Below are 27,420 nucleotides of genomic sequence, written 5' to 3' on the forward strand. Positions count from 1 at the left end.
GGAAAAAGTAGCACAGGGACTTCATAATGGCAGTTGTCCAAAAACATCTTTCTGTGTTTTTATGCTAGAAACCTGAGCAATTGAGCATGAAGGATAAGCATGAACATATTGTACGCACATCTTTTATTTTATTTTAAATAAATGAATTATCCTTTTCAGTTTAGTTAATGTTTCTTGTTTTAATGGGCTGTGTCTGAGGAAATGTTTAATAGGTGTAAGTGAATATAAAGTGTAACTGTCAATTTTTTCTTATTGAAGAAATCAATAGTACAAGCGATTTTAAGAAACTTTGTAATAAGTTTTATTAGACAAAAAGGCCTCTATCTGTGCTCAAAAAGCTGTTCCCCGCCTCCCCTCCCCCCCACACACACACTTCTTGTCTGCTCATTATCAGACAAAGCTGTCTTCATTACAGAGGAGCAAAGTAAAGACAGATTTTCTAAGTCCATTATAACCTAAGGAGGGGTCGAGGGGGATGAGTGAGCAGGCAGAGCAGACGAGCAGCTGTACAGTTTGCAGACTGTCTGAGCACATAAAAGGCTGGATTCAAATATTGTTTTGTACGGCCCTGCTTTTTTCCACTTACCCACCTTGACCCCTTCCCTCTCCATAGAACATAAAGGACACAGAAATCATGCTTCTTCTGAAATGAGTGGGGAGGTAAGAAAACCGCTTTCTGAGTACAGATGGAAACTCTTGCTTATTAAAAACCTATTACAGAGTTTCTTAAAAATCGCTTGACCTATTGATATTTATTGATTTCTAAAAAAAAAAAAGACATTTAAATCACAGTTACACTTTATGTTTTGTGAGTGATGTAAGTAGCGTTTAAGCAATATCATTCACCATCACTGTTGCTTAGTAGTTAACCGGGCCAATTTCAGTTTTTGCGTTTTCGTTTTCCCTCCTTGTGCTTAAAAGGCCATAGCACTTGCATTTTTTTCACCTAGAAACCCACATGACCCCTTATTTTTTGCGCCACTAATTGTACTTTGCAATGACAGGCTAAATTTTTTCATAAAGTACACAGCGAAACCAGGAAAAAATTGTATCTGATGGCCTGTTAAGAATTCAAACCATTGTTAACAAATATATGTTTCTTAAAGGGAACCTGTCACCCCCCGTGCCGGGGTGACAGGCTCCCGACCCCCTGTTAGAGACCCCTATACTTACCTCATCCCGCCGGGTCCCGCTTCTGGATTCGGTCGGGTCCCGGAGATCTCAGCCGCTGCAGCCCGGCGCGCGCGCTGACAGATGAGTCCAACGCTCATAGAGAATGACGGAGCGCTGGACTCTCCTGTCATTCTCTATGAGCGTTGGACTCATCTCTCAGCGCGCGCCGGGCTGCAGCGGCTGAGATCTCCGGGACCCGACCACCTCCAGAAGCGGGACCCGGCGGGATGAGGTAAGTATAGGGGTCTCTAACGGGGGGTCGGGAGCCTGTCACCCCGGTACGGGGGGTGACAGGTTCCCTTTAATATCGCTTAATTCCCAGGCGTATAGCGCTTTTATCCTTTGGTCTATGGGGCTGTATGAGGTGTCATTTTTTGCGCCATGATGTGTTCTTTCTATCGGTACCTTGATTGCGCAGATACGACTTTTTGATCGCTTTTTATTACAATTCTTCTGGATTTGATGCAACCAAAAATGCAATTTTTTTCCTTTTACCGTGCAAGATCAGGAATGTGATTAATAGTTCGGGCGATTAAGCACGTGGCGATACCAAACATGTTTATTTATTTTTATTTATAACATAGGAAAAGGGGGGTGATTCTGACTTTTATTAGGGGAGGGGGCTTTTTTTCTTTCTTACACTTATACTAGAACCCCCTCCTGGGGGACTTCTAGTATATACACTCTGATCTCTCATACAGATCTTTGCTGCATAGATATGCAGCATAGATCGGTGAGATAGGCACATTGATTGCTTCCGGCTGCTGCATGGATGGCGATGGATAATCCACGCCCAACCACTGATGCAACAGATAATAAGAAGATCATAAGATGCATCGGGACATTTGACAATTGTGCACCTGAAGTGGTTAAAATCATCAGAAAATACTGGACTGTTCTGAGAAATGATAAAGACCTGGATGATGTATTGAATGATTTCCCGAATATCACTTATAGGAGAGGGAGAAACCTCAAGGACATTCTTGTACATAGCCACTTCAGTACTACACCACAGAACCCGATGAGATCTCTTACAGTCAAGGGCACTACTCCATGTGGACACTCTGTCTACTGTAAATATATACCTAGACGGACGGATTTTGTTAATCCTGCCAATGGTAGATTAATCAAGCTTTTTGATGCGGTAAATTGCGAAACAAAGGGGCTTATCTACGTAGCCATATGCACATGTCCTAAAATCTATGTGGGGAAGACCATTCAGGAATTCAAGCATAGGATTGGGTCTTACTTGAGTAACATCAGAATAGGGACAGAGACGGCTGTGGCCAGACATATCAAGGACCAACATGGGAATGATGCTAAATGTATCTCCTTCTTTGGTTTACGGAAAACCTGGGCCCTCGAGGTGGTAATCTGAGTAACCTTCTTCTTCAAGAGGAAGCCAAATGGATCTATAAACTAGATAGTCTACATCCAAAGGGTCTTAATGAAGGGTTTACCTTCACACCCTTTATTTAACAAATATAAACATTTCTCCGGTTGCCTGTTTTCTGTAAAATAATAATTTTTTGTTTATATGTAAATAAATTTAGTAGCGATATTTCTCGTCCGTAATACTATAGTGACACCCTCCCCTAATAACGATACAATAATGTTTAATGTAAAAAAGTCTTCTATTTAATATAAAAAAGTCTTCTATTTAATATAAAAAAGTCTTTTTTTTTGGCCCATAATCATGCATTATTCATACTTGATCCTTAACATGAGTATAATGTCATATATTTACCGCTAATACGGAATGACACTGTTCCTTCCTCCATAGCGATTAAGTCCACTGCTATACACAGCTTTTCTAACATTTATATGAAACTTGTCTAAGACAGTATATATGCGCAGTAAAGTCTATATACTTGCAATTGCATAGAATATGCGCAATACGTACGCAGCACACCGAGCGAATTCTAAGTTTATAGACACGCGCAGTGTGTGATCTCCACTGGGAATTTTTCTAAGACATCGAACATGCGCACTATATACGCAGTTGATCGTACGAATCCCAAGTCTAAAGTCATGCGCACTATAGAATACTACTAAGACATTTGACATGTGCAATATATACGTAGTGGATCGTACGTATTCCAAGTCCTAAGTCATGCGCATTGTAGTGTCTTTAAGGAGAATATCCTAAGACACCCGACATGCGCAATACAGACGTAGTGGATCGTACGGATTCTAAGTCCAAGATCATGCGCATGGTAAGATTTTCACAGAGAAGATTACGAAGACATCGAACATGCGCACTTCGTACGCAGTAATCGAACTAGTTCTAAGTTTAGAGACATGCGCAGGGAGGTGGAACATGCCAATAGGAACCACCTTTAATTTAAAATTATGCAGATTATTGGTCCATTAACATATACGATGAGCGTATTGCTCACCCGCACCCCCCCCACACACAGTGTGGCTCCCCCCTGCTCACTTGCGCCCCCATGCTCAACCAAGGCTTCCCCGCAGCTCACTTGGGGCCCCCCGTGGCTCAACTCTGCTATGTCAATGCCTCAACTCTGCTATGTCACTGCCTCAACTCTGCTATGTCACTGCCTCAACTCTGCTATATGTTGTGGATATCAGCTCTGCTACATCATGGACCATTCAGGTATAAGCATTGCATGATGGGAGATGTAGTTTTCTGACTGGTGCTATGTTGGATGTAGATAGGCTTTCTAAAATACTTGTAACTATGCAACAGAAGCCACTAGAAAGATGAGATGGATCAAAATACTCACTTGGTGAGTAAGACCAGCTAGGTTCGGGAGCATTTTTTTTTTTTTAAGCTCTTGGTGACAATACCCCTTTAAGTGTAGCATATCAATAGAACGGCACCAGTCTATTACTGGGCACCGGCCGGGGCTAAAGCACTAGAGGTGGGCTGGTCCGGCCCCAGTGGGAGGAAACCACCACCCCTCTGTGACGTGTCTCCATTAAGTGTGGCCCGCCTCCAATGCTTCAGCCCTGGCCGGTGCTTGGTAATAGACCGGTGCCGTGTGCAGGAACCGGGCCACAGTTCAAAAAAAGGACCGCAGCATCGGCTTCCTCGCGCCAGCACAATTCTATTGATATGCTACACTTAAAGCGAATGTACTTAATGGTACATTTACTTTAAGCTCCCATTATCGTTAATATTGATTTTCAACATGTATGCCTTTCATGTACGTTACTTTATGGCAACTTGGCACTAACATTTTTCATGTATTCATACCTATGACTTATTGCACTTATTGTAAGAGTTGTTTTTGACTTTTGTGTTATATTTTTACGAAAATCGTAATAAAAATATGTTTAAAAAAAAATAATGAGGTGAAGCATCTGAAAAGGACTTTGGACTAATTTCATTTGTAATTCTATTATAAATCCAAGAAATTGTGATTCCGAACAAGTGGGAAGACTCTCCTAGTTCTCCCTAGCCTTGGAAAGCATAGTCAAGTCAATTTTTTTTTTTTTTAATCTGGTTGATGTGTTTATTTTATTTGTCTCTTAATACTGATGTCTTAGAGATATGCGCTGTCATTCTAGCAAAACGATTTCTTTATATTCTCAGGTTCATCGTTGGGTTAACTATGAGTCAATGCTAAAGGAATGTCTAGTTGGTAGGATGGCTGTGAAACACGCTTCATTGCTAAAAGGTAAAAACCAAGATGTACAACCACTTTTAACTAGCCTGTTATTATAGGAGGTTGTAGCCTATATTTATAAATGGCTCCACACCTGTTACAGCACAGCTTCATTAACCCCTTAACCCATTATTATATACCTGTACATAACAGTACCATTAAGGATGTATGGAGCAGATTTGGGAGCCACTGTAAGGCTATGTTCACGGCCGTGATTCCCACTTACGTAGTGCTGCCTTTTGAGGGAATCCCGGCCAGAGTGTATACACATAGTATACATTCCGGCCGGGATCCCTAGCGGCACCGTAAAAAAACTAACATGAAAACCCTGTCAGTGCACACAGTGGAGCAAGCGGCAGTGCAGTGGGGAGTTCTGATGCGGGCACGCACGGATGCGCCCACATCAGAATTTAGCGGCGCTAAATCTTATTTAATCACATATATGGGAGGGACAAACATTTAAAGGGATATTCCCCCCAAGACCTAAAAAAATAATATGCTCCCAAACCTAGCTTACTCACCAAGCCCCCCTGAGAATTTCGAGCCATCTTCCGTCTTTCTAGCTGCTTCCATTCCATAGTTAAAATCTTTTTAAAAAGCTGATCTATATCCAACATGGCGTCGGCCAGAAAACTACATCTCCCATCATGCAATGCTTATGCCTGATTGGTCCATGATGTAGCAGAGTTGAGTGAGTTGCATAGCAGAGTGGATTGTGTGGTTTAGCAGAGAGGAGTTATGGGGGGGCCGCAGGTCAGCCGCCAGCCCAAGTATTACCGAAACTAAACATACTGCCTAGTGTGCAGCCGTGGACACCACACACCTTCACTGCGCAGGGGGGTGGGGAATTTCTGCCGCCGGTGAGTACTAGGGGCTTGGAGGACACTGACAGCTGCTGCTACTGATCAGTGTCTCCCGACTCCCCCCCCCAAGCTCAACGGTGGCCCCTGACGTTGCCCCCTCTGGGGGAGACAATGCCCATGTGCTGGAGGTGTACGGGACTCACCCGTGGCAACCCGCACCCCCCAGGGCTTACTCACTGCTACCTCCCGAACTTACCCACTGCACCCCCCCGAACTCACCCACGGCACGCCCCCCCCAAACTCACCCGCAGCACCCCAAACACACCCCGGACTCAGCCGTGGCATCCCCCGGACTCACCCGCGGCACCCCGCACCCCCCTCGGACTCACCCGCGGCACTGATGTCCCCCCCCCCCCAGAACTTATCTACGGGACTCCGACTTCCTGCGAAGTACTGCTGTACTTTAGCAGAGTGGCAGAGCTGCAGCAGGGCTTCGGCAGAACTCGGAACTCACCGGCCGCAATCCCTGCCGAAGCCCTGCTGCAGCTCTGCCACTCTGCTAAAGTACAGCAGTACTTCGCAGGAAGTCGGAGTCCCGCGGATGAGTTCTAAGGGGGGGCGGGACATCAGTGCCGCAGGTGAGTCCGGGGTGCTTTCGCTGCATTCAGAGCAGAGTGGTGGTCGGTAACCTAGACAACGAGCTGTCAACAATGAGAGGAAAGAGCATGTATATATTAGGAGAAGGAGACAAGTTTGCTAAATAAATATTTTTGCAAAGATATTTAACTTGAAGTGTCCTACAAGTTTAACTATATCAGATGAGAAGAGAATACCTTTTTAAGTAAAGTATAAGAACAATTTAGTGCATTGATTACCTTTATAGTCGAGCCTTCTTATTGATTCATATAGGTGGTATATATCTATTAAAACCATAAGCTAATACAACAACTTTGTTTCTTTTATATGTGCAGGTTTAACATCAACGGAAAACAAAGAGAAAATACTCTCAAACGGTCAGTTAGTGATAAGTATCAGCCAATGCCTTGTGCAGTAAGAACGTGTATAAATGTTTCTGGTGTGAAGGAGTTTTAATGTGTGCAGAGCTGCTTCAGTGTGAAGCCTGCCATTAACCCCTAAACACCTTTATCTATAGCGATCGCATTGTTTAAAGGGGTACTCCGGCGGGGGGGGGGCATTTTTTTCCTGGGACCAGGGGGAGGTGGCTGAGGGAAATGACGTCCACTCAACTCCCCGGTTCCAGCGGCGGGTCCCGCATCGCGGCACTCCGGTGCACGGTTCCCGGCCGCTTCCTGGTGTCTGACGCGGGCCCGAGACGTGACGGAGCGCCGCGATGCGAGACCTGCCGCTGGAACAAAGGAAAAAATTTCCCCCCGCTGGAGTACCCCTTTAAGGGAGTCAGTGACAAAAGTACCTCTCACTGACTGATCGGGAGCTTGACTGCAGGGGTGACGATCTTTTTTTGTGACAGATGTAGGAGTAATATTTACATCCAAACTGATGGATCCCTAATTTTCCTATAAAATCTGTCTCAGGCAGACTCTGTGAGAAGAGCGCCAATGATATTGATCAGTGCTACACAATGACATAGCATGGTTTAGTATAAGCAATCTAGGGGACTTATAAAGTGTGTTTAAAAAAAATATTTAACCCCTCCCCCCCCCCCCCAAATAAAAGTTTAAATCACCCTCTTTTTAATTCTACAAATAAAAATATATAAAAAAGGGGAATTGTCCAATCTGTTAAAATCTAACAATATTGACCCCGCACGGTGAACAAGGTAAACTAAAAGAGGGAAAATAAAAATAAATATATATATATTTATATATAAATATATATATATATATTCAAGGCAAAATACTGCGGCACTCCAAATATAGTGAAAAATCTTTAAAGTGGTTTATTCAATCCATATAACAGGTAATATGGATTGAATAAACCACTTTAAAGATTTTTCACTATATTTGGAGTGCCGCAGTATTTTGCCTTGAATATCTACTTGTCCGCCGACTGATCTCCGGTGTACGGCTGGCACCCGCCACCTATATCTTGAGTGCTGCGTTACTCTCTAGTAATGATCGCTTAATGAGTCTGATCTACTTTTTGGGATCAAATACTGTATAGTTTAATTTATTAGTAAGATATTAAGATGATATTCTAGATACTATATGTTTATATTGTTTTTTTAGGCACACATCCTAGTAGCGTTTCACAGAAGACCTGTAAAGTTTTTAAACCCAGGTCAGTATGTCATCCCCTTTACAATTTATTATTGTGTCTCCACAGGATCTCTGCTTTGTATTCAAGTACTATATGACTGCTGTATATGTTGTTTGTTGTTATGAGTTTTTCCCTTTATGTACTGTACCTTTACAGCACAAGCATGTGTGATATGTATGATTGGAAGGGTGCAACTTATTGATTGCTAAAACTCAAATGCCAAATAGCTTGCCTGCGCACTTTGACCTTCGACTTCTAATAGTTTTGCTTGATATTTCTTGTGAGACTGAAATTAAAATTTCTAAGGGTCGGCATATGATTGTTTGGCGGTGCATTCACCTGTACAGTATTCACTGCATGTTTGAAGCTGCATGTTTAAAGCTTGACTCCAGCTTGTTGTGGAGCTTCAAACTCATAAAAAAGAGAAACCATACAGTATAGTCGTCATGCCCCTCTCTGCTGCATGCAGCACCCGGCTGTAATGTAAAGCCAGGGACCGCATCGTCGTGGCTGGCTAATTAGCTAGTTAGATGCAGCTGTCAAAGCTGACAGCTGCATCTAATTAACCCCTTAGCGACCCATGACGTACCTTGTACGTCATGGTGCCGCGGGGGGAGTTCAGAGAGGGGTCCCGCCGGGACCCCGCTCTGAACGGCGCTGCTCCCGGCTGATATCTGCAGCCGGGGAGCGCCTCTATTAGCCGGCACAGGTCAAGTTGCCACGCCAGCTAATTAAGCACTTCAATGCAGCTGTCAAATCTGACAATGTTTCACCGATCTAATGGATCTTTGCTGTGTATATACACAGCATTGATCTCTATGAGAGATCAGTGCTGTGTATATAGCAGTCCCCCAGGGGGACTTCTAGTTACAGTAAAAAAAAAAAGTAAAAAAGTGTTTTTATTAATAAAAAATCCCCTCCCCTAATAAAAGTCCAAATCACCCCCCTTTTCCCATTTTATAAATATAAATAAATAAACAAATAAATAAACATATTTAGTATCGCCGCACCCGTAATCGCTTGAACTATTAAATTATCACATTTCTGATCTGTCGCGGTAAACGGCGTCAGCGCAAAAAAATTCCAAAGTGCAAAATTGCGCATTTTTGGTCGCCTCAAATCCAGAAAAAATTTAATAAAAAATGATCAAAATTCGTATATGCGCAATCAAGGTACTGATAGAAAGAACGCATCATGGCGCAAAAATGGCACCTCACACAGCCCCATAGACCAAAGGATAAAAGCGCTATAAGCCTGGGAATGGAGCGATTATAAGGAACATATATTTAACAATGGTTCGAATTTTTTAAAAGCCATCAGATAAAATAAAAGTTATACATGTTATATATCGTTTTAATTGTAACGACTTGAGGAACATATATAACAAGTCAGTTTTACCCCAGGGCGAACGGCGTAAATGCAAAACCCCCCGAAATCCAAACAAATTCCGTTTTTTTTCAATTTGAGAGCGCAAATGATTTTTTTCCGGTTTCGCAGCATATTTTATGGGAAAATAAAGTCTGTCATTGCAAAGTACAATTGGTTTCTCAAAAAATAAGGGCTCATATGGGTCTCTCGGTGAAAAAAATGCAAGCGCTATGGCCTTTTAAACATAAAGTGGAAAAAGCAAAAAAAGTGCAAAAACGAAAATTGGCTTTGACCTTAAGGGGTTAACGTTACAGCCCCTTCCCTGGTATCTAGTGGGGGAGATTGCCCCCCCCCCCCCTGCAATGCGATCACGAAGGGACAATCCCTTCTGCCTACCCTCCCTACCCTCTGTATGACACTGATCCTGGCTCGATAATAGATTGCTTCTGGCTGCAGCAACCCTAAGCAATCTATTACTGATCTCATTGATCAGTGTATTGTAAGTACACTGCAGTGATCTCTATGAGAGATCACTGCAGTAATAATGAAAGTCCCCCAGGGGGACTAAAAGTTAAAGTAGAAAAAAAAAAAGTGTTTTTCATTAATAAAGACTCCCCTCCCCTAATAAAAGTCTGAATCACTCCCCTTTTCCTATATTATAAATAAATAAACAAACATATATATGTTTATATATGTATATATATAAATTATCACATTCCTGATCTCGTAGGGTCAACGGCGTAAGCGCAAAAACCCGCCAAAGTGCAAAATTGCTGATTTTTTTGTCACATCAAATCCAGAAAAACTAAAATAAAAAGCAATCAAAATGTCTCATATATGCAATCAAGGTACCTATAGAAAGTACAGATAATGGAGCAAGACATGACACCTCACAAAGGATTAAAGCATTATAAGGATAGTAATAGAGCAATTAGAATAGCTTTTATTTTTTAAAAAAAGGTTTAAATTTTTTAAAAGCCATCAAATAAAATAAAAGTTGTACAAGCTACATATCATTGTAATCGTACTAATTTGAGGAACATAATTAACATGTTAGTTTTACCATGGGGCGAATGGTGTCAACACAACCCCCGCCCCCCGCCAATGAAAAAAATAGCTTTTTTTTTTTTTTTTTTCTATTTTACTGAACAAACAATTTTTTTTCCGGTTGTTCAGCTTATTTGATGGAAAAATGAAGTCGGTCAATGCAAAGTACAATTAGTGTCACAAAAAATAAGGGCTCATGTGGGTCTGTAGGTGAAATAATGCAAGCGCTATGGTTTTTTTAAACACAAGAAGGAGAAAATGAAAGAGCAAAGAACGAAAATTGGCTCTGTCTTTAAAGGGTTAAAACACTTTCCATGTTAATGTACCCCAAGGACGTTTCTAACTTTCTTGCCAAGTCTGCAGCTGCTCAGCAATCATAGAACTGCAGGAGTGGGAAGCTAGACTCATCACAGAGAGTCTAGTGCCTGTGTCTACCCAATTGCTTCTGTATACACAGGTCAGGAAGTCGCTGCGATGCTTACAGCTTGTGTGATGTGTCCCTGAAAAACAAACCCACACATATATAACAATAAAAATGCTCCATTTATCAGGCTCTATTTCTCTTCTCCATCCCCACCTCATAGACTCATCATTCATTCTGCAGAACTGCTGAAATTTTGAGATCACTAAAGTGTCTAGTTTCACTCTGCCCATAGAAGACCAAAGATTGGCAGGAGAGAGCTCTAGAGAATTAGGGCCCTATTACACCAGCAGATTATCTAACAGTTGTTTTTTTTTTTAAGCCAAAGCCAGGACAGGGACTATGAACAGAAAGAGGAAAAGAAGAAAAGAGTAAAAATTTTTTCTCTTTTTTTCAAATCCATTCCTGGCTTTGGCTTCAAAAAACTATCAGATCTGTTTGTGTAATAGGACCCTGAGAGAGATACAGCTAAAGCTCTAGTTAAAGGGTACCCGTCTCTTAGGGTGCCTTTACACAGAGAGATTTATTTTGAAGCCAAAGCCAGGAATGGATTTGAAAAGAGGAGAAATCTCCGTCTTTCCTTTATGACCTGTTCTCTGTTTATAGTCTGTTCCTGGCTTTGGCTTCAAAAATCTGTCAGATAAATCTTTTTATGTAAAGGCATCCTAAGACTCCCATCAAACCCTAAAGTGCCCAGGTAGTGGGGCTCAGTTGTGCACTTTGGACATTAGTTATTAATAATCACTGCCCACCTCTGTTTGGAGACTGCTGCAATGTAAGTAAAAAGTTACAGAAGGACCATAGACACAGTCTCAGAGTAGAGCTGAGTGGTAAAGATTAGAAACGAATGGACACTGCTGAGCAATGCAGCTATTTATTTTAAGGATCTTGGGGGTCTCAGTGCCTCCTTATTTCCACTGATCCAAGCTTTTGACCTATTGGTATAACAGATTGAGTTTTGTTTTTTTTAAGAGATAGGTACTCTTTAAGTATTAAAGTGTATATCTCACCCCAGCCTTTGATACACAACTTACATTGTTCAGTGCTGCTTTATATTGTCCTCCATACTACTGCTTCTTCTGAGGGTTCAGTATAGAAACTCCTTTTCTCAGTGCTTTCTGTATATAGGCGATATTATATCACCTAGTCTATCCACTAGTTTAGGGGAAACAAAAAATAGAAAAAAAAAGACCTGTAAAGAGAAACTGCTGCAAATGGCATATACAAACTATGTAGTAGACAGACACAGTGCTCCTTCCCTTGGACATACACATGGCAGCTATAGAATGCTGCAAAATTTGGAATTGGAATTTCAACCTAACGTACTCACTTGTTGACTATGCAGGTATATTAAATTCTGTGGACCTGTCAGGTGTACACCAAGGTATACCCCAGTAAAAAAGAAAATTGATGGCTTGCTACCATTTACTGCTGTTTACTTCCTTTTTATTTTGCTGTGTCATATACCACACTATATAGCCTTTTCATATATGCTCTGCCACCTTTTATTCTGGCTTATGAAGGGCCTTGATAATATTTATCTTTGCTGCCATTTAAATGTCAGTGGTATTTGCAATGTGAACTTACAAGTGACTTAGAAAAAAAAAAAAAAAATTAACACTGCCGAGGACAGTGTGTGCAAGGAAAGTTTAACAATAAAGCTTAGGTTAATCGAGGCTTTAGAGGCACAGTAGAGCATGAAACAACAATGTAATCAGCAGATAAGAGAATACCGTTTACAAATATGTAGACTCCTGAATACATTGACTCCATTCATATAGCAATTCAGGGCCATGGTGTTGACATGTAAGCTTTAGAAATTTTATATACATTAGGATAAGAATATGATAAATAAATTAACAGCAGAAGCTTGGAGTATGCACTTGTAGCATCACCGGCAGCATGTGCTTTATAATCTGCTCTTCTCGCGGTGTCCTAAAACTGTGATCTGCTCTTGCACACTTTGTCCAGTGCAAAGTGCCACTAAAGGCAGTCAGGAGAATTGCTTGTGTGTAGCTGTTCTCCTTCCTGTTTCAGGCTGTCCCCACTGATGATTGACGATCAAAGGGGGAGTGTTAGCAAGACTGGTGTACTTGTATGCCATCCTTAAATACCCCCCCCCCCTTTTCCCATCCGGATTTACTAAGAGGTGTACATTTTTTTAATCCCCCTGGGGGTGTATTACATGCATTATTTCATACACTGGTCAATGCTATGCCATAGCATAGCATTGTCCTGTGTTATCTGCTATCTTCTGGTAGAGCCTGCCTGAGGCAGACTCTATCAGAAGAATGAAGATCAGACTTCACAGAGGTAAGCTTTGTACTTTTGGCAGTTAGGCCAGTGACAGGAGTGGGTGAGGACCGTCAATGATGGGCCACAACCATCGTTAACCCCTTAACTGTTCATTGCAGCAGCCTATCATTGACTGAGAGGACCAGGCTGCTGATTGCAGCCGGCCCTCTCCCGCTGTGAAGTGAGCTCAGCTCCCACGGTCGCTTTATAGTTCAATACCCCGGCGGGGCGTACAGCAGAGTTACACCCATTAGTGTGGAAGCCCAGCCTGCGGGGGGAGTAAATGTACACCTATGGTCATTAGGGGGTTAAGATGAATGTGGTAGTTATCACCTCACTGAAGCTATTGAGCAATTAAAAAACACTCTAACACACTTTACACTAAAACACTTTATTCATATAAGAACATACATTGTGGAAAAAAATAATGCACCCAGATAGAAATATCTTGTACCAGAATAATTTATAAAAGCTTTATTCTCTATTGTAACTGTCAGGGCCCCCGGGAACACAGAGACACTGGACAAGTGGGCCCTATGGCCAAGACCCCCCACGCTGTCCCTACCTGCTTGCAGAGCAGGCCCTAAATGACCGTCCGCAACTGGGCGGCGTTCCCTACGCTGCAGTAAGTGCAAACACAAAACAAGACGAGAGAAACTAACACAATAAAGAATAGTCGGCGGCCAAGGTTGGCAACAAACGGGCAGCAGAAGTACAGAGTCAGAATCCACAAGCAAAGTCGAGGTCACGAAATCCAGGTCAGAAACACTAATAAACACGGAACGGAGATACAAGGAAAGGTACAAGGAACTAAACGCAATAACAGACAGTAAACAAGGTACACAGAGAAACAGAAACCAGAGACAATAACCAGGTAACTAGAGGACAAGGCAAGGAACACTGAACCAAAAGACAAAGGCAAGAAACAAGCAAAGGGATCAGGAACTAGGAATACAGACAAACTGAGGAAAGGCAGGATCTAGCTGACAGACAAGCTGAACAACGCTATCAAGAGCACTGAGTGAAGGGAGAGGCACAGGTATAAGGGATCAGAAGTCCCGGACTCCAAGCTGATAGGCTGATTAGAAGAAACACACTAGAGAATCACAGAAAACCAGAGGAGAAGAGACCTGTCAATCACACCACAGCAGACACAATTAGTGAACAGACCACAACAAGGAAAGTGCAGGGAGAACTAAGAAAACATGTACCGGATCACAGATGACATAAGCAGAGAACACAGTAAAACCAGGAACGGATCATGGCCAAAAGCGCAGTCTTTGGCGCAGAGGTCGAATCTTCGCAGCAGAGGGTGGCACTGATGCCTTTTCAGGCGCGATCATGACAGTAACACATTAAATACATCCAAGGTGTACACGAACAGTAGTCTAAACCTCTGATGTATTTTGGGTTATAAACCAATGCTGTAAGTATCATTACCAAAATGTCATCCACACTACATACAGATCACTGATCTGTTTCTTGTATGGCTCTACTAGGCATTGCTTCCACCTAGCCAGAATCCTGCTCCACGCTGATGAGGGGCAACATCTCGAAACAGCTGTCTGTGGATGGATACCTGGCCTTGGTTTTTCCCTTGTCATTACATTGACTTATAGGGCCACTTAATATGGTGGTTTTGGGGGTTTCCCTCCAGGAGCCACCCCCTGGCTGGGCCCTTAGCGGAGGGATATTTGGCTAGTCCTGTGTTTTGAGACTCTTGAATGAGTCTCTGCTGGCTCATTTTTGCAAATGTACACTAGATGTAAGATTTCCATTCACATTGAAGGGATGACAGAATAAATGCCAAAAATCTTGCACAAAATGGGCAGTAATAAATGAAAACGTATACAGTTTGTTAGCATGTGAGTATTAGGGCCAGTTCATGCTGAGGTATCTGCGAGGAAAGATGCTTTATTGGACAAAGGCAATGTGTTTCAGGGGCCTTGCCATCATCAGGCATCTCACTTTTATTATTCATCATGCCCCAAATTTTCCGCCACATCTCCTCCTATCAAGTGGTTTTCTCTTTACTCTCATTTTTATGTTCTATAAAGCTCCTGTGTTTCATCAATGTCAATGTATCACAACGAAACCCACTAATGAATATTATACCAACAGAAGAACCATCGGCAAAAACTCCATAAAAAATATATTTTTATTGTGTATGCTTCTAAAAATGTTACAATATCATGATTAAAATTGTGCAAAAAAACAAACCAACCCTATATGGACACTGTACCGACACAAAAGTGATAAGTCAAGTCATAACCAGCCATTGCATCTTTGCCAGAAAATTATACATAAAGTGAATTTTCAATGCTAAGCAGATTAAAGCCTCATACAAATAGCAGCCCTGCAGTCATTGGGGAATATGAAGTTTAAATCACGATTTCAAACTAACTGTGCAGCATATGGCAAACAGTTGACAGCTTACCTATACGTGAATGGAGCCAACCCCGACCCGTATTTTGCATGAGATGCTTTTTCTGGGGCATCTTCCCACTATTGTCCTAGGTATGCTGATAAAATGAGTGAAATTAGTTACCCCTGGATCCTCGGCACGCATAACCGGAAGTGCAGGAGCGCACCACGTCTGGGCCGGCAACCCAACCACTCCACGTATGCCCAAGATAAAATCCTGAAACATGCGCAGAACACTGAGGCCACACGGATGTAATACCCACATCCACCAACAGAGACGCGCACCTCCCTACAGCTACATCATATGAGGGTATAACTCTATTATTACCCACTGACTGCAGACAACCACTAATAACAACCTTCCACTGTGCTGTCATCAATCTAATTTAACTGTGCCAGATCTATAAAAGCTATTATTACATACAATACAATACAAGTACATAAATCTATATAGACAATAAGAAACATGTCAGTTACCTGACGTAAACTGCAGAGTGAAAAAATATATTGATACATTACAAATACCATGTGCAAAATGCAAAAAATGTCCATACCGTGAATATCATATCTATAAATCATGTGCAAAACTGCAAAATATATCAATCATAAATAAAGTGCAACGTGCTTGGAATAGTGTTAAGACAAAAAAAATTTAAAATTAGCGCATATTTTACACAGCCGTAATTCCAAAACGCATGAAGTGTTAAAAAACATCAAGTATGAACGGTGGTGGTGGCGGGGGAGACATTATGTTTTAAAATTATATGTGTATATATATTCTCCTTTTTTATATGGGGATACTCTTTTTCTTCTTCACAGGGTTTAGATTTTCTTTATTCTTCGCTTTGTCTTGCAGTCTTTAATCTAATCCATTCATTCCAATTTTGGACACAGCACAGATAATATGTAGAGATGAGCGAACCTGGAGCATGCTCGAGTCCATCCGAACCCGAACTTTCGGCATTTGATTAGCGGTGGCTGCTGAAGTTGGATAAAGCCCTAAGGCTATGTGGAAATCATGGATATAGTCATTGGCTGTATCCATGTTTTCCAGACAACCTTAGAGCTTTATCCAAGTTCAGCAGCCCCCGCTAATCAAATAACGAACTTTCGGGTTCAGATCCACTTGAACCCGAACCCGGTTCGCTCATCTCTAGTAACAATGTTAAACGTACTCTGATATAGATTTGTGTGCACTGTGATCCTTTATCCTGCTTTAAATGAGAAGTCCAGCCAGCGGATTGTAAAATCCTGCAGGGGCAGGGGGAATATTGATTACAAATACTGACTTACCTCTCCCTGTCCCTGCGGTGAGCAGCAGGTCGTCCGCGGGACCCCCGCCAGGATCGGGATATCCAGAGCTGACACGTCACAACCCATTCAGCCAGTCAGTGACAGCCAGTCACAGATTGGCTGAATAGCCAGTCCATCAGCCAGGACAGTCATTTTCCCATCAGTCCATCAGTCGTGACGTCATCATACCTCGGGGGAAAATGCCTTCCGGCGGGGGTCTCGAGGCCAGTCCCACCACTCACCATGGGCACGGGGAGAGGCAAGTTAGTACTTGTAATTAGAGATGAGCAAACCTCGAGGATGCTCGAGTCGATCCGAACCCGAACTTTCGGCATTTAAATAGGGGTGGCTGCTGAACTTGGATAAAGCCCTAAGGCTATGTGGAAAACATGGATATAGTCATTGGCTGTATCCATTTTTTCCAGACAACCTTAGAGCTTTATCCAAGTTCAGCAGCCCCAGCTAATCAAATACCGAACGTTCGGGTTCGGATCGACTCGAACCCGAACCCGGTTTGCTCTTCTCTACTTGTAATCAGTTTTCCCCCTGGTCCTGCCAGCTGCAGGATTTTAGAATCCGCCAGACTTCTCCTTTAATGCACATATATAGAAAAATAGCGGCACTACAGGTAAAAAATGTGGATGTAGCTACTTGCTCGTGTCAGTCGGGGTTTGGCTGCGACAGGTGGTGCTAACAGAGTTTAGCAGAGTAAGATCAGCAATAAAGAAAAAGCCAGTTGCACTCACCAACGTTGTCTTCTGAAGCTTTATTTTTCTTTAAAAGCATGGACATAGTGCGGACACAAGGTGAGCAGACGCTAGGTGAAAGGAGTGGTACAGTCTGTTTCACGCTCACGGCGCTTCTACGGAGGCCCCTTTTTGCATTCTGACTTCTCTACACAGATATAAAGGGTAAATTTATCAGTTTTCATACCTTATTTTATATCATACGTCATGGTGCTTTTTCCAGTAAAAGTGATCTTTTATCATCCGGGGCTTCATGTCTGTAACGGCACTTAGCCCCGCCCATATCACCACTGTACGCCCAGCCCCTCCTTGACTTCATTGACCCCCCTAGGTCGGCCCATACCAATGGTCACTGCGGGGGCCTACAGAGGGACGGGGCTCATGGTAGTAAAGTGGCGCTGCGGCTGTGAAGTCCCGCCCAGGTAGCACTATCCCCCAGATGGTAAAAGATCAATTTTTACTCGAACAAGCACCATGACGTATAACATAACGTATGAAAACTGCAACATTTGCCCTTTACACCTGTGTAGAGAAGTCATAATGCAAAGAGCGGGTGACAGTGTCACTTTAAGTTGTTGTTTTTTTTGACAGTTATGCCAATTCTTACTTTGTTAGAATATATTCAAACATATTGCAACTAGATAAATTATTACTGTAAAAACTTTTTTCCCCTACGGATTATTTTTCAAAGCAACAAGTGCAAACAATATTATGTTAATGGTTTATACATACAGTATGCCATAAAGGACTGCACACCATTTAATGTGTTTTTATGTAGAATACTTTAACTAAGGTTTAACATTCTCTTCTGAGTTTCCATCATACTTTCTTTTTCTTTTTTTTATTCTTTTCATTGTTTTTTGCTATTATATCCTTTCAGGAATAAAGTAATACAACTGCTTTTGTTTTTATATCCTTCATATTGCATCAAAGCATTTAGCTGTGATTTAAGCAATTTTTCAAAATGTTCTTTATGATCTTTCATAAACGATTTTTTTCCTGCAGATACGATTGGTTCCAAACAGATTCTTCAGTCACTGTTATTATCTACACCAAACAAAAGGTAAGATGATTTAGCAACAATTTACTTTTCCTAGAACTATGGCTGACCCCAAGCAGAAACCTTATTACATGGCTGTTATTTGGTTTCATTGCAGTAAAGCAAATTACCCATTTCTCCTGATATCAAATGAAGCTACAAGATATCCTGGCATCCACCTGTATTGATGATAGGAACAAGAATTCCTGGGTCATGGCCCTGGGGTATTCTCATGTACAACAAAGCTTTGCTGATCAAACTGTATCTAACAAATGCACGCATTCACAAACCTATAAGTGCAACAAACTGTATATAGTCACAACTTCATATAATAACTTTTGCTTTTCCTTAACACATGCAGAGACACTGTCAGAGTGGACTAAGCATCTTAGCATGCCAGTGCAATATTACCAAACTTCAAACTTTACGCACAACAGTATAGGCATAATCTCATAAATAAAAGTAGTGTTTATTGATCCCAATAAAAAAATAACATAGATCGATCACAGTGTGCCAGGAGATTCCAAATAACAATACCAGACAAACTCAAGTATTACATACTGTAATGTAATAATCATTAGACATCAGATACATGTACAATATTATATCTAATGCACATAGCTACATCTAATAACTCAGGGTTCCCACTCTGGAGAAAAACTTTTTCGGGTGCTTATTTCTTTTTATAAAGACTTAAATTAGGTTCCGCCTCCGTTTCGCTGGCAGGATTCACTAAGAGGCGCACACCTCCTAAAGCGACTCTGTACCCACAATCTGTCCCCCCGAAACCACTTGTACCTTTGGATAGCTGCTTTTAATCCAAGATCTGTCCTGGGGTCCGTTCGGCAGATGATGCAGTTATTGTCCTAAAAAACAACTTTTAAACTTGCAGCCCTGTGTCAAACTGGCGTGGCCTAGAGTATCTGTGCCCTAGGCCTGCACCACCCCTCCGTCCCTCCTCCTCACCCTCTTCATCATTAGGAATGCCACTGGCAGGATTTTTCCTATTCCTCTGCAGTGAACACTTCACAGGTGCCTTAAAAATCCTGCCCATGGACTGTGCTCACACAGCTGATGAATAGGAGAATACCAGCCAGGGGCATTCCTAATGATGAGGAGGGACAGAGAGGTTGTGCCAGCCTAATGCACAGACACTCTAGGCCATGCCAGTTTGACACAGGGCTGCAAGATTAAAAGTTGTTTTTTAGGAAAATAACTGCATCACCTGCCTAATGGACCCTAGGACAGATCTTGGATTAAAAGCAGCTACAAGAAGGTACAAGCAGATTGTGGGTACAGAGTCACTTTAATGAATCTGGCCGGGCGCCCAAACCTGCACCCGGTGTACCAAATCTACACCTGCTTCCAGCAGGTGTGGGAGATAGCCGTGCCTCCTCCCCACCTTTCTGGGCGAGCAGAGAATACAGCAGGCATACACCTGGGAGAAGGGGTGAATCTGTACCTTCTCCCTGGTGTACGCCCCAGCCGTAAGTTTTGTAAAGGTCCCCCTTTTGTGTTTATGCCTAAACAGCTATGGCATAAACCTATGACATACTGTGGATTCTCCAATATTCTATGCTATTACATTTTGTTGCCAATGAAAACAATTTAGAAAAAAGCCTTTTGCCAGATAATGTCTCCTTTTTATTAATATTATAAGAATGATGTCACCCCATTTATAATAGTGTCAGCAAAGTGGCCCACATTTTATATGTTGCTGCTCTTACTGTATACAGAACATAACAAACTTTTTTCTTACCTTTCCACTCTCCCCCGTTGTCGTCCTGTGTTGCCTCTGGGTCCCCCATTGATCACAGCTGCCACCACTCTTGAGATGAACTTGTTTATGCAGTGACAGCCTGCTTAGCCAATCACTGACTGATGGTGCTTTTACACGGAACGGTTATCGTTCAAATTTGCATGATAACGATCGAATTCGAACGATAATCGTACGTGTAAACGCAGCGAACGATCAAGCGACGAGCAAGTAATCGTTCATTTTGATCTTTGAACATGTTCTCCAATCGTCATTGGTCGTTCGCAAAAAATTTGCAGATTGTTCCGTGTAAACAGTTGTTCACCGATTTATGTGCGAGATAGGCTTAACCGATCGCAAAACGATTTTTCTGTACGATATATTGTTCTTTCTAAACACTGATCGTTATTAAAAAAAATTGTTACTTCAAAATCGTTAATCGTACGATCTGGCAAATTATCGCTCCGTGTAAAAGGACCATGAGACGGCACAGCACCAAGTTTGTATTAGAAGTGGCAGCTGCTGTCAGCGGGGGACCCAGAGAAGCCACTGGAGGACACCAGAGGATAGACAGATAAACCCTTTAATAGCATTTGCACAGTGACACCACAGAAAAAAAGACCTGTGTGTACAGACCGCCCTGAGGCTAAACATCAGTTTCCCATGTACTGTAGCCAATTAAACTGCTTGTAACTTAAAGTGTCCCTGTCATTTAAAATATTTTTGCAGAAATCGACAGTCCAGGCGATTTTAATAAACTTTGTAATTAGGTTTGTTTGCTGAAAAATGCATTTTTGTCATGAAAAAGCAGTTTGAAGCTCTCCCCCTGTCTTGATTGTTTTCTATGAAAAGGGGGGGGGGTGGAGGGAGATGAGGCACCACAACAGGACAACAAAGATTTATTTTACAGCTTCATCATCAGGCTATCTCCTCTAAGGTCAGTACTGACCTCTCTGACCTCTGAATACTGACTTTTATACAGCTCCTGCTAATCTCCCTCCTCCCCCCTCCCCTCTTCATAGGTTACACAGGGCCCGACTGATGTAAACCAGTCGAGATTTCCTGATGACGAGCAATGAATGAGAGGGAGGAGGGAGGGGGGAACTTGGGGAAAGTCTTTCTGAATGCAGATAACGGCATATTGGCCTAGTAACCCCAATTACAAAGTTTCTTTAAATCGCCTGGACTATTGATTTCTGCAAAAAAATGAAACAACAGTGACAGTTTAACCTCTTAAGAACGCATGACGTACCGGTACATCATGCGTCCGCAAGAGGTGTTTAGAGTGGGGCCGTGTGGCAACCCCGATCTGAACAGCTGTGATCCCAGGTGCCGCGTGTAGCTCAGGACCGCGGCTATTAGCAGGCATGGTCTGATCACTGTGCCCGCTAATTCAGTAATCTGATGCAGCTGTCAAAGTTGACAGCTGCATCTGAATACTGTATGCAGCACTTCCCTGGTATCTAGTGGAGCAGCACTTCCCGTTGTCCCAGAGGAGCGATCCACACATCTACTCCTGCCGGGTCTTCGACAAAATGGCGCTGATCCCGTCTCGGCACTTGGATACTTTCGGCTGCAGCAGAAGTATACAGTATACAGCAAAGATCTCAATGAGAGATCAGTGCACTTATACTAAAAGTCCCCAAGGGGGAATAACCCTAACCCTAGGGGGGCTTCTAGTATAAGTGTAAAAAAAAAAAAAAAAAAAGTATTGTTATTAGTAAAAAGCCCCCTCCCCTAATAAAAGTTTGAATCACCCCCCTTTCCCCATGTTTTAAATAAATAAATAAATAAACATGTTTAGTATCGCCGCATGTGTAATCACCCGAACTATTAATTAATCACATTCCTGATCTCGTACGGTAAACGGCGTCAGCGCAAAAAAATCCCAAAGTGCAAAATTGCGCATTTTTGGTCGCATCAAATCCAGGAAAAATGTTATAAAAAGCGATCAAAAAGTCGTATATGCGCAATCAAGGTACCGATAGAAAGAACACATCATGGCGCAAAAAATGACACCTGACACAGCCCCATAGACCAAAGGATAAAAGCGTTATAAGCCTGGGAATGGCGCGATTTTAAGGAACATATATTTGTTAACAATGGTTTGAATTTTTTACAGGCCATCTCGTAATATAAAAGTTATACAAGTTACATATCGTTGCAATCGCAACGACTTGAGGAACATGCATAACAAGTCAGTTTTACCCCAGGGCGAATGGCGTAAAAACAAATACCCCCCCAAATAAAAGAAATGCGTTTTTTTGTTCAATTTCACCACAATTTTTTCCTGGTTTCGCAGTGTCCTTTATGCAAAAATTCAGCCTGTCATTGCAAAGTACAATTAGTGACGCAAAAAATAAGGGCTCATGTGGGTTTCTAGGTGGAAAAATGCAAGTGCTATAGCCTTTTAAGCACAAGGAGGAAAAAACGAAAACGCAAAAACGAAAATTGGCTCCGTCCTTAAGAGGTTAAGCTAATTTTAAAAACTTGCATGCCTTCAGCACATCATGACCCAGATGTATGAATCCATCCTAGCAGATCTGTAGCAGTACCCGTAAATCACCAGTAAATAACAGGGTCCGATCCCATGTTACGTTGGCTTCTTGTGAGCAAAAACCACACTGACGTGTGGCAGATAGCTGCTCTGTTTTATGGCATTGTTGCGTGGGAATTTGTCACTACACACAGATGTGGTTCTTGGCCTCCATAGAGTGTGACCGCATTCAAAAAACCCAATGAGAGGTTAAATTAATAATATTGATTCCCTTGTGACAATGATACCTGTCAAGGGATAGTTACAAGAAAACTTGTATCATCTATGCACCAGCACTGAGGTAGCCTTCCAGTTTGTGGTATACTGTAGTAAGTTTTTTTGTGTTTTAATTCACATTGCAGCCACAATAGTATGAACTTTTTCTTTTATGTATGGGCAAGTGGCTGACCTCTTTTCGTTGTGTGTTCTTCCCCATCTTGGTGCCAGATACCACAGGACATATTTGAAGATCTTGTGGAAGCCATGTAGTAATAAATGTTTTGGCTGCCCACTGTATATGCTCCTTCTCTCTATAGAATGTTATATAGACACATACAGGCTTTGTTTACTAAGACTGAAGTATCTCTAGTCAAAGTGGAGAGCGTAGATGAGGGTAACTTACGGCAAGGTGCATGCTTTAATAAATATTGTGCATTTTGAACTCTCAAACAAGTGTAGATTTACACCACAAATGTGCTCATTTGTCATTTTATCTATAGACTATAAATTTCATCTAAACCAAGTCCCCTTAGATACCACACACAGTTTTGTCACTTTTTTAAAATGTGAAACAGTGCACAGTTTCACTGTTGCATTGTGAGACACATTGAGCTTGTTGGGTGGAAATTATGATTAATTTGCTGGAATATGCAGTCTAGTGTACCTGGGTCATTTAAGTTCATCCACATGTAGCAGTCATTATCTTTTATAGATGGTGTGCCATGCCATTCACATATCTCATTATGCCTATACACATACTATCCATTATCTTAATAACAGAGAATGCGTTGGCATGCTACATTAATGGAGTAGGACTGCATCTGTAAAAATTACTATTATTATTATTATTTATAAAGCGCCCTTAATTCCAGAGCACTATACAAGCAATAGGGGTTAAAAACAGGAACATTACAAGAGCAAAACACATTGAAGGCAAATGAACAACCGGTACATGGGGAAAGAGGAGCCTGCCCTCGAGAGCTTACAATCTATAAGGTAGAATGGCAATTGCTACAGTGTATCTCCAAATTAACTGGACATGACACATGGTGATAGTTCCCTGAATTTAGATAATTACATGGAGTGCCCTGCAGCAGAATAGACAAAGGAAGGGCCGTGCCTTTAAAGGGGTAGTGCGGCGCTAAACAATTATTCACTAAATAACACACAATACAAAGTTATACAACTTTGTAATGTATGTTACGTTAGTCAATGGCCCCCTTCCCCGTGTTTCCCCCCACCCACACTAGACCCTGAAGTGTAGTGCTCTATACTGTGCTCAGCCAATCGCAGCAAAGCAGCTCATGACGCGGCAGAGGGCGTCCGGCACTAGGGACGGTCGAAGAGGTTCGGCCGGCTGCCTGAAGATGACATCATTGTCACAAGATGGTGGACAGGGGTCGACACGAATCAGGTGAGTATAGAACACTACACTTCCGGGTCTAGCGTGGGTGGCGGGAAACACGGGGAAGGGGGCCATTCACATACATAACATACATTACAAAGTTGTATAACTTTGTAATGTGTGTTATTTAGTGAAAAATTGCTTACCGCCGCACTACCTCTTTAAAGATGTATTCTAGGAAAAATTCACTTTTCCGCTATCCAATGAATAGGAAATATAAAAGTAGGATCGTCATAACAGGTTCCACCGGTTCTGTTATGAATACAGCCCAATACAGAGGTCAGACCCTCTTGCGTGCTCCTACTTTTCCCCTATCCTATGGAGATAGAGGAAAAATGAAGTTTTCCTAAAATGCCTCTTTAATTTACATGGCATTAAGCACAACTGTTACTGAAGGTTCTCTTTAAGGGTGCCTTCACACCTACCAGATCCGTAGCGGATCTCACTTCTGCGCATTCGCAGCGAGATCAGCTGCGGATCCAGTACCATTGATGCCTATGTTAGCATTAGCCCAGCCACCGGCATCTATCCCCGCCCCGATCATCCCCGCCGCCCGCATTCTCCACCCTGGCCCCACGTCCGAATCCTCTATCCGCCGCCCGAATCCTCTATCCTCCCCGCCACCCGCATCCTGCAGCCCGCCGCCGAGAGCATATACATTTACCTGCTCAGCGGCGCGGCTTCAGTGAGGCTCCCGGCTCCGGTCCCGCTCAGCTCAGCGCACGGCAACACTGATCGGCTGAGCAGGACTGGGAGCCTTACTGCAGCCGCGCCGAGGAGCAGGTAATGTATGCTCTCAGCGACGGGCTGCAGGATGCGGGCAGCGGTGCTGATAGGGGGCCGGGATGGAGGATGCGGGCGGCAGTGCTGATGGGGGCGGGGATGGAGGATGCGGGTGGCGGGGATGATGGGGGGCCAAGATGGAAGATGCGGGCGGCGGTGCTAATGGGGGCTGGGATGGAGGATGCCGGCGGCCGGGCTGATGGGGGGCCGGGATAAAGGACGCGGGCGGCGGTGATGATGGAGGCGGGGATAGAGGATGTCGGTGGCGGGGCTAATGCGAGCGGCGGGGCTGTGGGCGCCAGGGGGTTAAAGCACATAGTCACAGCGAGATGTCAATCCCGCTGCGAGTATGAGTATGTGCTAACATAGGCATCAATGGTACTGGATCCGCAGCTGATCTCGCTGCGAATCCGCAGAAGTGAGATCCGCTACGGATCCGGTAGGTGTGAAGGCACCCTAAAGGGAAGTGTTTTGACTTAATATAACCCCAATCCACAGGGCTCTAATGCTACCCCCTCTGTGATCGCCAAAACAGGTCCCCAAACTTGTGCCAACCTGCAGCTCCATTCAAAAGAAACGTGTATTGCAGTTCTAATACAACTTTCTAGAACTGCTGAAGAGACCCAAGCCCTATACTCTGCTCTGGAAGGCAGCTTTATAGAGCGAGTGGAGCAGGGCTTGTTTTATTTCTGTAATAAGGCTGAGTTCACACTGCGTTATCGCAGTCCATTTAACGTATACCTTTTAAAGAAAAAATATGAATGCAAAAACCTATGCAATTGTGTGCAATCCGTTTAGATCCGTTTTTCCATTGACTTCCCCAAAAAAAACTTATCAAAACTTCTTTTTTTTTTTTTTTTTGTAGCTTACACACAAAAAAAAAATATCGTGGTTGACCATGTTTTTGTGTACATTAAAAGTTAAACGGACTGCAGAAATGCAGTGTGATACCGTCCTAATTCTCTAATAGTGCTCTTAATTTATTTAGCCTATCTGGACTTCAGAAAAGCCTTTAAGACACAGTTCCCCATTAAGAGCTGATAGAGAAGTTAGAGAAAATTGGACTTGTAGTTGGTGAAGGCTAGATATCAGAGGGTTGTTGTTAATGGCGTGTAATCTGAGCAGAGACTGGTTAAAATGTTGGCCACAAGGGTCTGTTCTGGGTCCTGTTCTTACTAATATGTTTGTAAGTGACATGGTAGAAGGTTTTGTAGGTAAGGATAGTGACATAGGAGAAGGTTTGGTAGGTAAGGATAGTGATATAGGAGAAGGTTTGGTAGGTAGGGATAGTGACATAGGAGAAGGTTTGGTAGGTAAGGATAGTGACATAGGAGAAGGTTTGGTAGGTAAGGATAGTGATATAGGAGAAGCTTTGGTAGGTAGGGATAGTGACATAGGAGAAGGTTTGGTAGGTAAGGATAGTGACATAGGAGAAGGTTTGGTAGGTAAGGTTAGTGACATAAGAGAAGGTTTGGTAGGTAACGATGGTGACATAGGAGAAGGTTTGGTAGGTAAGGATAGTGACATAGGAGAAGGTTTGGTAGGTAACGATAGTGACATAGGAGAAGGTTTGGTAGGTAACGATAGTGACATAGGAGAAGGTTTGGTAGGTAAGGTTAGTGACATAGGAGAAGGTTTGGTAGGTAAGGTTAGTGACATAGGAGAAGGTTTGGTAGGTAAGGATAGTGACATAGGAGAAGGTTTGGTAGGTAAGGATAGTGACATAGGAGAAGGTTTGGTAGGTAAGGATAGTGACAGGAGGTTTGGTAGGTAAGGATAGTGACATAGGAAAAGGTTTGGTAGGTAAGGGTAGTGACATAGGAGAAGGTTTGGTAGGTAAGAATAGTGACATAGGAGAAGGTTTGGTAGGTAAGGATAGTGACATAGGAGAAGGTTTGGTAGGTAAGGATAGTGACATAGGAGAAGGTTTGGTAGGTAAGGATTGTGACATAGGAAAAGGTTTGGTAGGTAAGGATAGTGACATAGGAGAAGGTTTGGTAGGTAAGGATAGTGACAGGAGGTTTGGTAGGTAAGGATAGTGACATAGGAGAAGGTTTGGTAGGTAAGGATAGTGACATAGGAGAAGGTTTGGTAGGTAAGGATAGTGGCATAGGAGAAGGTTTGGTAGGTAAGGTTAGTGACATAGGAGAAGGTTTGGTAGGTAAGGATAGTGACATAGGAGAAGGTTTGGTAGGTAAGGTTAGTGACATAGGAGAAGGTTTGGTAGGTAAGGATAGTGACA

The 27,420-nt window shown here is 42.7% G+C and overlaps 1 protein-coding gene across 2 annotated transcripts in view; it reads left to right on the top strand.

Moving 5' to 3' along the window:
- The window catches only part of CYB5R4 (cytochrome b5 reductase 4), a 112,517-nt gene that overhangs the window by 26,846 nt on the left and 58,251 nt on the right, over positions 1–27,420 (top strand). For both annotated transcript variants that reach the window (XR_011363484.1, XM_069973535.1), the window contains exons 4-7: positions 4,733–4,817; positions 6,580–6,621; positions 7,816–7,867; positions 18,446–18,503. Coding sequence is in view for 1 of the 2 variants with exons in the window: in XM_069973535.1 (XP_069829636.1) it covers positions 4,733–4,817; positions 6,580–6,621; positions 7,816–7,867; positions 18,446–18,503 (237 nt within the window). In the remaining variant the exon portion in view is untranslated. The remainder of the gene's footprint in view (positions 1–4,732; positions 4,818–6,579; positions 6,622–7,815; positions 7,868–18,445; positions 18,504–27,420) is intronic.

Source organism: Dendropsophus ebraccatus, chromosome 6, assembly GCF_027789765.1.
Source record: "Dendropsophus ebraccatus isolate aDenEbr1 chromosome 6, aDenEbr1.pat, whole genome shotgun sequence".
In the NCBI taxonomy this organism is placed as follows: domain Eukaryota; kingdom Metazoa; phylum Chordata; class Amphibia; order Anura; family Hylidae; genus Dendropsophus; species Dendropsophus ebraccatus.